Source organism: Delphinus delphis, chromosome 16 (genome assembly GCF_949987515.2).
Source record: "Delphinus delphis chromosome 16, mDelDel1.2, whole genome shotgun sequence".
NCBI classification, from domain to species: Eukaryota; Metazoa; Chordata; class Mammalia; order Artiodactyla; family Delphinidae; genus Delphinus; species Delphinus delphis.
In genome coordinates, this window is record NC_082698.1 from 35,047,398 (window position 1) to 35,061,530 (window position 14,133).

General features: G+C 42.2%; 1 protein-coding gene across 5 annotated transcripts in view; it reads right to left on the reverse strand.

The window, feature by feature from the left end:
* PCGF5 (polycomb group ring finger 5) overlaps positions 1 to 14,133 on the reverse strand; it is a 114,540-nt gene that overhangs the window by 59,174 nt on the left and 41,233 nt on the right. For 4 of the 5 annotated variants that reach the window (XR_011246754.1, XM_069541529.1, XM_069541530.1 and 1 more), the window contains exon 2: positions 3,866 to 4,160. Coding sequence is in view for 4 of the 5 variants with exons in the window: in XM_069541529.1 (XP_069397630.1) it covers positions 3,866 to 3,977 (112 nt within the window). In the remaining variant the exon portion in view is untranslated. Of the gene's footprint in view, positions 1 to 3,865; positions 4,161 to 6,238; positions 6,370 to 14,133 lie in introns of those variants that run through there. The other variant, XM_060034492.1, reaches the window with a different exon arrangement.

The window sequence follows — 14,133 nt, forward strand, 5'->3', positions numbered from 1 at the left end:
CTCTGGCATTCATTCTGCTGCAACATCCTGACATATATCTGCTATTACATCATTCTGTTTCCTCATTTTCATCACACTTAACAGCATCCAAATTTATTGATATTTTATACATTCCCTAACTTGACTACTATTCCTTCAGAATAGAACCAGAGTTCTGAAGGGACTGGTCCTAAAGGCTGCTTCTGCTCACCAATAATAAAGCTCCATTGACACATGTCAAACTCGAATAGTAAGAACAAAATCTTTCTCTTTTATTGTGAGTTTCCATAATAAGAACTACTGTTTACCCATTCTTTACTTATAGTATCATAAAATTATAGTTTATGTACAAAGTTATTTTAGTAAGATATTTTTTGTATGCCAAAGTCAAGATGAAAACTATCTGGGGGTACCTCATTGTCACTTAACACTTCTCACTCTCCTCCTGTCCCATTTGGCCATCTTCTCTATTGGGCCATGTTCTCTATTTGGGATCTATACTGATCCCAAATCATTGTACCACATATATCTGTCCCACCTTATACCTAAGAAAACCAGGTAACATCATAGAGCCAACCAATGATTAAGGAACATGCTTTACAGTACTATTTATTTTATCAATACAAATAGGGGGATATTTTGCAAGTGGGATAGTTTTTGCCTATAAGCCCCAGTATGAATATGAACCAAGAAATATATAGAAATCCAAGGACCAGAAAGTGCATAAAGCTTAGCACTATAGAATCCTCAGGTCTCCTAAGACACTGGGTTGAGTGCCTGACTCCACCATCTTTTACTCTACTGTTCTGTGTTCTCTGTGGATGAAAGAGGCCATATTTGTGTCTTTTAATCACAATTCTGCCATGTTCATTCTCTCTCAGTAAAGGGGCTTGCTGACTGCCAAGGGATTTTTCAGGCCAGAATGATAAGAGCTGTTAAGCGGTCACCTATCCCTTTAGACCTTAATTAAATTGCTGTTGCAAACATAAACATAACCCTTGCTTATAAACTTATTGTTTATACTTCTAGAATCTTTTGTTTTTCCTTCAAAAAAGTAACATTTAGGAAATTCCGTGGCGGCGCACTGGTTGAGAATCCACCTGCCATTGCAGGGGACACGTGTTCAAGCCCTGGTCCGGGAAGATCCCACATGCCGTGGAGCAACTAAGCCCGCGCGCCACCAACTACTGAGCCTGCACTCTGGAGTCTGCGAGCCACAACTACCGAGCCTGCGTGCCACAACTACCGAAGCCCACGTGCCTAGAGCCCGTGCTCTGCAACATGAGAAGCCACTGCAATGAGAAGCCCGCGCACCACAATGAACAGTAGCTCCTGCTCGCCACATCTAGAGAAAGCCCACGCGCAGCAACGAAGACCCAACGCAGCCAAAATAAATAAATAAATAAATAAATAAATTTACATTAAAAAAAATAACATTTAAACTGGGATTTCATTATGTCCCAAAGAAAATTTTCTTTCAGAAGAACAGATATAAAATCTGTATTATATAGATAAAAACTGGAGAATTTGTGCTTTCTTCGCATCTGCCAAACAGAACTGGCAGGTTTTGCCGGACAAATCCAATTATAAAAACAATGCACTAATGTCAGAAGAAGCAAAACAAAACAGACTGTGGACCATGTCCAGGTGCCATGCTTCGTGTAGTGGGAAACAGGAAAGTATAAGACAGTCCCCACTCTAGAGTAGCCACATCCTACTGGTTCTTCCTCCAAAATACATCCACAGTCAATCACTCTTCCCTGCCTCCATCTCACACCTCATTACCCTGGCTGAAGGCCCCATAATCTTTCAGCTGACCTGCAGCAATAGCCTTCTCACTGATTAGCTGTTCCTTAAACTTGCGAAGGGCATTCCCACCTCAAGGCCGTGTACTTGCTTTTCCCTCTGCCCAGAACGCTCTTCCCATATATCCAGAGTTCAATCCCTTCAGGTTTCTGTCCAAATGTCATCATATCAAAGAGGCCAACCCTGACACACTATATAAAATGACCCCAACTCTCCTATCTACAATCCTTCTTTGTTCTTCATAGCATTTAACACAATCTAACGTGGCATATGTTTATTATTGGTTTTCCCCTTTCTTGAGAGCAGAGATTTTTGACTACCTTGTTCACTGCTGCTATTCTCTGTGCCTAGAATGGTGCCTGGCACACGGTAGGCATTCAATAAATATCTGTTTGATGATGTTTAACTGATAACTGTTCAAGTTAGATAATGATACAGTGCAACAGTAAATGAGCATTTCGAGACAGTTCATAGTTAACTGGTAACTGAACAGCATGGGCCCAGTAATACCTCCAAAAAGTATACATCAACATCACTTGGAGAGGTTTGCCAAAATACACAGGTCCAGACCTCATCACAACACCCACCAATCTCTCCAGGTGGAGGTGTGAAAAAGTTTATGTTTAAACAGCATCCTAGGTGACTTTTTTTTTGTGGTAAAATATTTATAAAATCTGCCATTTTAACAACTAACAGGTGATTCTTTTTTTGCAACCCTGTTTAAAACTACCGGTATAATAGTATGTAGGTTAAGCAGAGGGAGAATAGCTGAAGGGGGGATTAAAAAAATGTCCCAGGTTATCTTAGAAAGAGCATGGGCTTTGGAGCTGAATACAGGTCTCCTACTCATAAGCTGCAGGACTGGGCAAGTGACTTAGCTCTTAAGCTTCCACACCCACAAGTGAAGATAATCTCTATACTCTCTCTGTCTCCCCAAACTGCATCCCCTCCAAACTGCTTCAAGGTTACTGTAAAGCTAAAATGAAATCAAGTATATACAGTATCTACTTTGGTGCACATAACAGGCATTAAACTAGAACGTACTGGAATTACCTTCATTGAAATAGGAAAATAAATTCATATTGGCAAAAACACAAAAAATAGGTGAAATACTGGCCTAAGTGGCTATAAAAATGTCTCTCTACTGATAGGACAGGTGAAAAAGAAACTTGTCAGGAGTTCCACAGATATGATCATTCATTAGAACAGTGATTCTCAAACTTGTGCGTGCTTCAGAATCACCTGGAGGGATTGTTAAACACAGATGTCTGGGCCTCCTCCCAGAGTGCTTCAGTAATTCTGGGGGGAGTCCTGATAATCTGCATTTCTAACAAGTTCCCAGGGGATGCTGAGGCTGTTGGTCATTGGTCAAAGGGTACAGTTTCAGTTATACAAAATGAGTAAGTCCTAGAGATCTACTGTACAGCATAGTGCCCACGGTTAACAATACTGTGTTGTACACTTAAAAATTTGCTAGGAGGGTAGATTTTACATTGTGTTCTTATCACAATAATAATAATAATAAACGAGGGTGAGAGAAAACTTTTGGAGGTGATGGATAAGGTTTATGGCATTGATGTGGGTGATGGTTTCATGTGTATATACTTATCTCTAAACTCATCAAGTTATACACATTAAACACGTACAGCTTTTTTACGTCAACCATACCTCAGTAAAGTGATTTTAAAAAACCCACAATGAATTAAAGTATGCAGATCCTAAAAAAATCTCTGAGCATATTAATTCTTTCAGTAAAATTTTTAAAAAGCGAAAACCTGAAATAGTTCACGTAAAAAAAAACTGTTATAGTTTAACCAATAACTGCTTATGATTTTCAGAACATTTTAAAATCAGATAAAAGTGAACTATAACAATCTAAAAAAGAAACAAGAAAAAATTCATACCACTGGTATCCCAGTGAGAAATTCAATTCTGAAAATAAATTCAAAGTTAATTCTCAGAATACTCATTGTTTTAAAAGTTAAAATCTAGAGGAAAAACCCCAAAATGTGGTAGTTTTAAAAGAAGAAGTGTAACCCAAAACTTCTGATAGGTAGATGACAAAATAAAGAACACTTACAGGTATGGAGGCATTCCGTCACTGTAGTTGGCTTGATCAGATACCCTTTACAGATATAGCAAGTGATGTAAGGATTGAAATCTTTCACCAAGTGTTTCCTCTGGGTAGCCATTCGTGGTTAGCTAGGACTGGCTCTAGTAGTTCAGGCAAACAGGGGTATTAAGTGGATGAAAGTCTGATCCCAGGAGCTGCTGTGGAGTTCCCAACTGGATGTCCTGAGGCATGAGAACTAACATCCAGACTTCTCATGAGATCGCTGGTCATCACTCCTTTTGGTGGTTCTGCTTTCCCATATCTTCTTCCACAGTAATTTTAAAAAGACGAGAGAAAAAGGTGTCAAATTACCCGTACTGTATTAACACCAATGTATTAGCAACAAGTATTACATGTTCCAAACTGGGTGAACAGGTGAATAGAACATTTCCCTCACTGTAACATTAATTTGTAAACCTGCTATGATTAAGTCAGAATAATAACAAATTCATCCAATCCTGAGGCCTCAACTATCATATCTATACAAATGACACCTGAGGCTATTAACTCTGGTACCTCTTGAGTAATGCATTTTAACTATCTGCTTGACTGCTCTATTAGGAGTTACTGCCAACACAAGCTAAAAGATTCAAAATTGAAGCCATTATCCTCCCTATCAAAATGCTCCCTATTTCCATTCTGTACTCCACACCTAGTCGGTAATCAAATCAAATGGATGTCCTTTTCCATTCCATCCACAGCCATCCTACTCAAATATTACCTCTCCACCTGCAGCCCAACTTATGTTCTACCAAGTTTATTCTATCACATTTGGATCCTCTTCTCAAAGAATGTCAGTGTCTCCTCTTTACTCTGTAACAGAGAAACCTTTAAATTTCTCAGCTTGTCGTATAAGACCCTCCACAGGCTGACCTTAACATATCATTCAAAGCTCAGGAAAACTGAAAGGATGGCTCTTTCCATAGTCCATTCTGCAGGTCCTATGCCCTCCATCCAAAGAGCTCTTCTGCTCCCCTATCTAGAGCCTACCTATTCTTCAAACCCTTTTCCAAAGCTATCCTCTGTGTAATCTCCCCGGTTTTTTTTACCCTTATTTCTCTCCTGTTACATTTTCCTTCTATTTTTATTTACAGTTACATTCATTCTTAATCTCCTCTATTAGACTGCAAAATCTTAAACAGACACCAGTCACATTTAGTAAATGTATAACCTGGGCAATGTTACTTATCGTCTCTAAGTCTTACGGTTTTTTAAACTGTAAAATGAAAACAAGAATGCCAGCCTCCTACAGTTGTGACGATTAAATGAGACAACATACATATAGCTAGCACATTGTAAAAACTGAATGTCATTAATTTTTTTAACTTTTTTTTTTTCCAGAAACGTCTAGGATGGCTTGTCCATATGGTTACTTTAAAAAGTTTTAAAGGTTTCTTACAACAAACGTGTCCTCTTAGAGGACACAACATGAAAAAAAGGTGTGGATTTCCCAAGTTAATTCTATAAACAAAAACTTTTCTATCTCAGCTATTAACTCATAAGTTAAATATAAAGCAACTGGAGAGGTAAAAGGTATCGTTCCATCTTGCATCGACAGACACATCGCCACTGAGAATATGCACGGAATAGGTTCTGCAAGTAATCATCCTATCCGCTCAGGAAATTGTGTCGAGGGTGTAACAGAAAGAGAGCGTAATTATCAGACAGGGGGTCTGGGTTCTGGTCCTGAGCCCCTGTATGACCTGCAGCAAGGCACTTATTATCCGTGCCTGGATCTCGGCCTCCTCCTCTATATACTGGGATTAACGGCCCTGCCTTTCTCACAGGTTTGCTACGAAGCTCCAAAGTCAGACAAAGTCCTCTGAAACCGGACATCCACAGTCCCGACCCGGGGTGGGATTGTGATCTTAAGCCATAGAGCCCTGTCACCAAGAAGGTTAAAGGAAGCAAGTACTTGCAGTGACGGGGTGGGGGCAGGAGGGAACTTTTCCTCGTCCTCCGGCAGGACCCGGTAGCACTGCCCTAGGCGGTCCCAGCACAAGCCTCCCCGCCCGCCTGGCAGGTGCGCGGGCCAGGGCCCGGCGGACGCGCCGCTCGGGCCGGGCCGGGGCTGCGCCTGGGAGGACGCGCCGCCTCTCCCAGGGCCGTGCGCCCGCCGCCCTCTCCGCCCCCGACCGTAAGGCGCGACCTCAAAGCCCCCAGACCCCGGCAGGCCACCCCCATCCCCGCCCCCCGAAGAGCTCTCCCGGCTCCAGACGGGGCCTGCCGCGGCAGGTGCTTGGAGGTGCCGCTCCGGCTCCCGGCGCAAACTTGGGCGGGGAGCGCAGGGGCGGCCGAGTTCCGGCCCTTCGGCCGCTCTCCAGCCAGCCGGGTACCTACCCCGCGGCTGCCGCCACCGCCGCTCCTCGCCGCCAGCGCGCCGGCCTCAGAAGGAAGGAAAGTGAAAGAGAAACAGCGCCTGCCGCGGCCTGGCCGGTCCCCGTGCCCCGTCCGCCCTCCCCCTGCAGGCGGGAGCGCGCCGGCTCCGCGGGGCCACTCTACTCGGGCCCGATAGGGCGCGGCGGGCCTCGGGCCCAGGGCCGGTGCCGCCTCCAAGGGCAACTCCACCCCCTTCCAACCGCCGGAGCCGCCGGCCGGCCCCGCCCCCTCCACGCCCCCCGCCGCCACGCCCGCAGGCCACGCCCGCCCGCCCGAGCTCCTCGCAGGTACCCCGGCCGCCCCGGCCGCCTCGCCGCCCGGCTTCCAGGGCGACGGTAGATTTGACCAAATTTTATCTCAGTTCTTCTTCTCCTCACCACCGACCCCTCCCAGTTGTTTTCATCATAACAATGTCTGGCATATTTTCCCTGGCGGGTTTACAAGCGATGGTCGGTGCTGAGAATGAGTCACCCTGCGAAATTGTCTACTCAGCTGCGTCTTCCCCAAACTAGCCCCACGTGGGCCGCGGTGGGGACGAAGGCCGCTTGATTTGCACCCTATTTAAGAACCACTAAGGAACTTATTACTGGGCGTGGTGTCTGGAGATCAGGATCAAGGACAACTGGAAGCAAGGGAGAACGATGGGGGTGGGGGGTGTTCGTGGAAAGGTGAAGAGTTCTTACTGCTTGCAAGGTTCAAAACAAACCAACCAACCAACCCCAGTTCTCTTTCTAGTGGACTTTAAGAACTACAAGCGCAAAAAATTTATTCAAAAGCATACATTAAAGGATTCCTCAAAGTCATTCAATCCTAATATACTGCATTCCACAAACTTACAAATTTCTACTACAACCAGTATTTTGCTAAACATAAATTAGACTTGGTTCTTTGTTGCTTAGAAGACTGCAATCCAGTAATCCTAAAATAGCAGGCAAATCAGCATGGTGTACACCAGTAAACAAAAGTTCAAAAGAACACCCCAAAGGGTATCTGCCAAGGGCAACTTTCAATCTTGTGTATTAGAAAGAGGAAAAGGTGCTGCAATTACATCATCTTTGCCTCTGGAGAAGTGAGGGCAGTGATGGCTAGGGAGCTGACAGTAATAGAGAAGGGATGGGGGGAAATTAGTGCAAAGTATTTGCCTTACCTCCAAACGACATGAGTCACCTTAGTAATACCAGAGTGGAGATGGCTCTAGTGGCAAACCAAGGAACCCAGTGACCACTGGTCTAGCAGGGTGCAAGTGTTCAAAGATCCATTTCAAATTTAAAATACACCAAGAAGTAGACAAGACAGCTTTAAAAATCATCCAATTAATAATTAAACTTAGGTAGAGTGGACATAACCTTTAAAAATTACCATTTTTAACATCATAGCAGGAGCAATACATTTTCTGAAACAGTTTTCAATGACCACATTTTCATAGTCCTTATAAGAACCATTGTGCAAAAGTATACATGCCAATTTCCAAGCTGGGACCAACTTCAGCAAGTCCTGGCAATCACAACGAGCAAAGAAAACAAGTCCGATGAAATGACTTTATAGTTGCAGGATTCCTCTCCAGATCTTTCATCTTGGAAACTAACTAAACATATCAATATGTGAAAAGTCACCCTATTTCTAGTATATTTAAAATATGTAATGGGGGACTTCCCTTGTGGCGCAGTGGTTAAGACTCCGCGATCCCAACGCAGGGGGCCTGGGTTCGATCCCTGGTCAGGGAACTAGATCCCACATGCATGCCGCAACTAAGAAACCCACCTGCCGCATCTAGGACGTGGCACAACCAAATAAATATATAAAATAGATATTAAAAAAATATATGTAATGGAAGATTTCACTGTATAAACTACAACATATACATTATGACTTATTTTCCTAATTTACATCTGAAGCTATTTTAAATGTATTTTTAAAGAATAACACTTAATGAAGTCCAGGGGGCTTAAGTGTTATTGGTGATCAACACTAAGTGGGGTTAATCAGCATTCCCTGAGGAGATGAGCTTGAGATGGATATTAGGAGGACTTACATTAGTAATGGAGGGAGGGGTCAGAAATATGCTACAGAGCAGTACCTGAAGATAGACATGGAGGCGGGGTTGCCATAATGAAACTGCAAATGGTGGACCTGGAAGCGGGGAGAGAATGACAGCCTTTGTAAGAAAATCTGTGCTTCGTGTCCTGAGGCAGCATGGTTTGTAGTAAAGTGTTCAGTAGTTTCTCCTTTCCCCTCTTCAGCTACCACCCCACCCTGCCCATTCCAAGAAAAAAAATGCGCACACACAAAAAAGAAAAAACAAAACCTCAAACATGTGTCTGGTTAAAAAAATAACAAAAAAAATGGCGAGAGGGAATGTTAAGAAGGGGCCAGTTTCCTGACTCGTGTAAGTTCTGAGGATTGAAACATAGGACTTTTAGCTGCTGTGTGGCATCTCCTCCCTTACGACTGCTTTCTACTTTCCAGTAGCTCACCCCTTAGTCCCTTGGTTCTGACTGTGGGGACTGGAACAAACCATAGAAGCCTCAGTATGAGGGGGTGGCTTTGATAACAAATCTCAAAAACCAGTGGGACCCTCAAGTAAACAAAGGCCTGGGAGCAACTAGATATACAGGACCAGGAAAGAGAAAAGGCAGGTAAAAGATCACAGCTGAGAGTCCCCTTATCACTAATCTACTTGAGCTGTCTCATTTTACAGATGTAGAAACCAAGATCCTGAGAAGTGACAAATTCATAATCACAGAGTTCATTTTGGTAAAGCCAAGACCAAAACAAAGGTACCAGTTCCATATTATTTACACGTCTTAAGAGAACTTCTCAAACCCAAGAAGTTAAGAGGGGTTAGGTAAGAAAAAGATTAACTTACAAGGAAATAAAGGAACAAAGGGAGGGAAGAATAAATGAAGGGAGGGAGGGAAATGGCGACTACAGAGTACTTAGCAGTGAACTGGCCAGTGGTGATTTCCCATCAAAGCAGCAAAATCCCACAGTGATAGCTTGTTTCATTTGATCATTGATCCAGATTCTTCCAGGAAACCACAATTGGCTCTTGACAACCCTTGGAACTACTTGGAGCTATCTGCGTACCTAACAAATGTTTTCATTACTTTATACTTTATGTCTAGAGTTTTATTTCAGTTAAGGCTAGGCCATGGATGGGTAATTCTGTACTGAAAAGTTCACATTCCTTCCTTGCCTAATAAATACATCATCGATGAACAGATGTTTAATAGCATAACATTTTAAAAGAGTTACATCTTTACATTTCCCTGAAATATTAATGACTTTTCCATGATTGTCAATTATTTTATATACCTAAGTATGCTATTTAAGCTTTTAACATAGACTATCTCTAACATAAAACTACCCTCTGTAATCTAAAAGTCATCCTACAGAGATTTTAGAAAATATTAAAATTTAAAGTGTCCTACTGGGCCTGAATGTATTTATTTTATGGCCATGGATATTACAGCTCAAAATCTATGACTGCCTAAAATCAATGATGGAGGAATGGGAAGGAACAGAGAACTGAAGGACTTCCAATCACCCTTGACCATGTGTCTTTTTCTCTTAACATAACCCTCCCTTGTAATCAATAATTCTCAAGGACTGTCTCTGCTAAATGTCTCTTGAATCCTTTAACTTAACCTACCCTGGTTCAGATCACCATCATTTCTACGCATCCCCATTACTTCAATGAACTCGTAGACTGTCTCCCTACGGCTCTTCCCTGCCAAACCACTCTCCACAGCACAGCCAGAGAAGAGGACGCTTTCTAACTGAAAATTTGATCATGCTGCTCCCTGACTTAAAAAAACCCTTGTTCTTAAGATAAAGCCCCAATACTTAATAAGCCCACCCCATATCCCTGTCACTTCTACAGCCTCTCCATTGAACTCCATGCTGCAGTCATAACGAACCTTTTACCCTCTAGCGCTAGAGATGGCTGTTCTTTCAAATGAGCATCCTGTCCCAATTCTATCCCAACCCCCTCCCCACCCTTGCTAAATCTGCCCAACCCTTATTTATTCTTTGGGTATCTGATGATCTCAAAGGCCACATTCTCAGAAACCTCAAAGTAGATGAGGCGCCTCCTTGATGTACATACACTATATACACACACACACACACACACACACACACATAGTGCCGTGTGTGTGTGTGTGTGTGTGTGTGTGTGTGTGTGTGTGTGTGTATATATAGAGAGAGAGAGAGAGAGAGAGAGAGAGAGAGAGAGAGGGAGAGAGAGAGAGCGCAACTCATCCTTCTTCTCTCAAGTCCCACGTTACACTGTCTTGTATTACCTGGTTAACTTGTCTGAACCAACTGCTAGCACATAAGCCCAGTGAATCCATCACTTGACTGCATGCCTAGCAGAGTGGATGGCAAACAGTAATCATTCAAATAAATATTGACTGAAAAACTGAATAACTGCACACACTCTAAGACATTCTGTGTATTTTGGGGGGGATTTCTTCTTGGAGGGATCCTTACAAAGGATACGTTAATCCCTGCCCCCCAGGACTACTAATTAAAGTCACACCAGGGAGTAGAGACTTATCCATAAGAAACAATTATGGAGCAGTATACCAAATTTATTAAAAAAGTGTCAAATGAAAGAGAATCAAATGACAAAACCTCCAGTTGAAAGAAGTACTATGGGTGGTCAAGAAACTAGCCCTGCATGCTTAAGATTCTGCCAGTTACAAAGACAGCAAGGCAAAATACCAAAAGCTATGGATATGAAAAATAAATGAGAAAGCCAGAGAAAAAATGAGAAGTCAAATTACTAATAGTGAGAACAGATAAATAGCATTAGGAATAGAGACAAGATTAGTCTGCTGAAGACTGTGCAACTAGCTTAATAAATATTTTAAAGTGCTTTAGATACATTACGCTAAAGGGACAAACCAACCAAATTTTCTTTTCTCCCTTGAGAGGTAGAAAAAACTAGCTGTAGTTTCCTCACTGTGATGTCAACGGTTGTCTGGGGCAAGTTCCAGTTATACTGGAAGAACAGAGAATGGAACTAAAATAGGCACAGACTATAAGGAAAGACTGGATTTACTCCATCAGGGCTACCATAGTTTAAAACATCAGCACAGAGCCACAACTGTTATTTTGAGAGGTCAGATTAAATCCCTGAAGATCATAAATGCACAAATGCAGGAACTTAGAATATTCCATCAAATCTGAATGTAGATGATTCTAAGTTAGAAGTGACTATAGAAAAATTAGGGAAAAAATGTTCTATCAAAAAAAAAGATATGAAATTCAATTGGCGCAAGTGCAATATAGAAACTTAGTGACATCGACATTCAACTATCAGAGAAAAGCAGGCACACGAATTGAAAAAGTCCTAACTTTACAGGTAGCCGTGGTTTAGAAGAAAGGACACTGTACCCAGAGTCAAGAGAACCTCGTTTTTGTTTTTTTTTTTTTTGCGGTATGCGGGCCTCTCACTATTGTGGCCTCTCCCGTTGCGGAGCGCAGGCTCCGGACTCGCAGGCTCAGCGGCCATGGCTCACGGGCCCAGCCGCTCCGCGGCATGTGGGATCCTCCCAGACCGGGGCAGAAACCCATGTCCCCTGCATTGGCAGGCGGACTCTCAACCACTGCGCCACCAGGGAAGCCCTTGATACCTTCTTGAAGAGAAGCTGAAAAAAGCACCAGTATCAAAGCGTCTTGGATTAGATGATGAATGAGAATACAAGATGGCTGTATAGAAAACAGTTAACAGAGCATACACCCCACGAGGGCCAGGACTTTATCATTACTGCTGTATCCCTTGAATCAAGTCTAGAACATAATATGGGACTTCCCTGGTGGTCTGCACTTCCACTGCAGGGGACGTGGGTTCGATCCCTGGTCGGAGTTAAGATCCCACAGGCCGCACGGCGTGGCCAAAGTAAGTCTAAAACATAATAGGCTCTCATTAAATATGTGTTGAATGAAGGAATGTATAAGCAAATAAACGAATTCTGACTTCGCAGCCAACTGCCCATGTTCAAATTCTGGTACAATCTCGTACTACTCTGTGTTCTAGGGCAAAGAACTGTTTCCTGCCTCAGTTTTCTCACTGCTTAAATGGATATAATTAAAAGTACATACCTCAGAGGAATTTTTATGAGGATTATATGAGACACTATAAGTAATGCACTTTGTACATAGTAAGCTAACAAATGCTTGCTGAGTTAATTTTAAGAATTTCATACCTAGACAAAACAATGAAAACATAGGACATAATTTAAGGCCTGATGAGAAACAAATACTTATAACAAATGCCTTCATACAATTTATCTGCTTTTAGGATGTACATGGAGGTAACAGTCACCTAACTTTCCTGCCAGGTACCCTTCCTCCTCCTCTAAGAATTTTAAAAGATTACTCTCTAAGTGGTAAGTGTGTAAAATATGAAAATCATGGCTTAAATTACTCATCAAGATGAAGTCAAGAAATAGGATGTACACAGCAGTGTAGAGTTTTATGAACATTTAAAACTTCAACTGAGTGACCTGGGTATAGTCTCGGATATTAAGAAAAGTTGATCAGCTTACCCTGGTCCAAGACAAGTGGTGAGTCAGTCAGGGAGAAGGCTAGGATTTTCCTGTTTCTGTAAAGCATAGTTCCTTCAATTAAAAAGTTATGGATAAGCTAGTCACAAAGGATGAATATCGTATTTTTCCACTTATAGCAGGTACTTAGAGTAGTCAAATTCATAGAAACAGAAAATAGAATGGGAGTTGCCAGGGGCTTGGGGCTGGTGGGGGGCAGCGATGGGAACGAAAAGTTATTGTTTAATGGGTACAGAGTTTCTGTTCGGGAAGATGAAAAAGTTCTGGAGCTTGATGGTGGTGATGGCAGTACAACAATATGAATGTACTTAATGCCACAGAACTGTACACTTAAAAATGGTTAAATGGTAAAATTTGTGTTATGTTTATTTTATCACAATTTTTAAAAAGTTCTGGGATAAAAGATCTTCCTTTTTTAAAAAAGGAAAAAGAAATCACCAGCAAACAGTAAGACCCTTGGCAAGTCACTTCACGAGCCCTGATCTGCCCATCTATAAAAATGCTTTAGACTTGGGATACATCATCTCTAATGGGCCTTGAAAATCTTCAATCATATGGTTGTACAATTTGGGAGCATTACCTAGAGTGAACTGCATCTGTAATGAGTCAGGTGGGAACGTTTTAGTCCTTGTGGGCCATATGATATCTGTCTCAACCATGCAACTCTGACCACATAGGGCAAAGGCTGCCAAAGACAGTATGTAAACAAATGGATGTAGCTAGCTATTTTCCAATAAAACTTTATTTAAGAAACAGGCAGTGAGCAAGATTTGGCCCTTGGGCTGTATTTTGCCAGCTCCTGACCTAGAGCATATCTCTGTGAACATGCATAGATGACAGCAATTAAAAACTTCCCTATATCCCAGGGTTGAAAACCTCTATAGTGGCAATAAGCCTCTGACGACCGTCTCAAACCAAAATGTTTTTAGTGCAACAATTTAAACTAACTTTAAGATTTCTATTTTCCAGGCAATGAGTAGGATATAGTGGCTTAACTATGAGAAGGGGGTCATCCTCATCACTATCGTCATCATCAAACAGCTAGGGGAGTTAGAAACAATCTTTTATTCCTCTTTGTAAAGGTCTGCATAATCTGATATTTCTCCTAAGTCACGATGCAGAAAGTTTGCCAACAAAAGGAAAAGGAATATTAAACAAAAACATTCTCCCCTGTTTGCCAAAGAGCAGGCTTAGTCTCCCACCTCTGACTTCAAAACACCAAATCGTCCTAGTGGCATTTAAAGAAGTACTTGCCCATTCTACCTAGGATTCTAGAGTGCT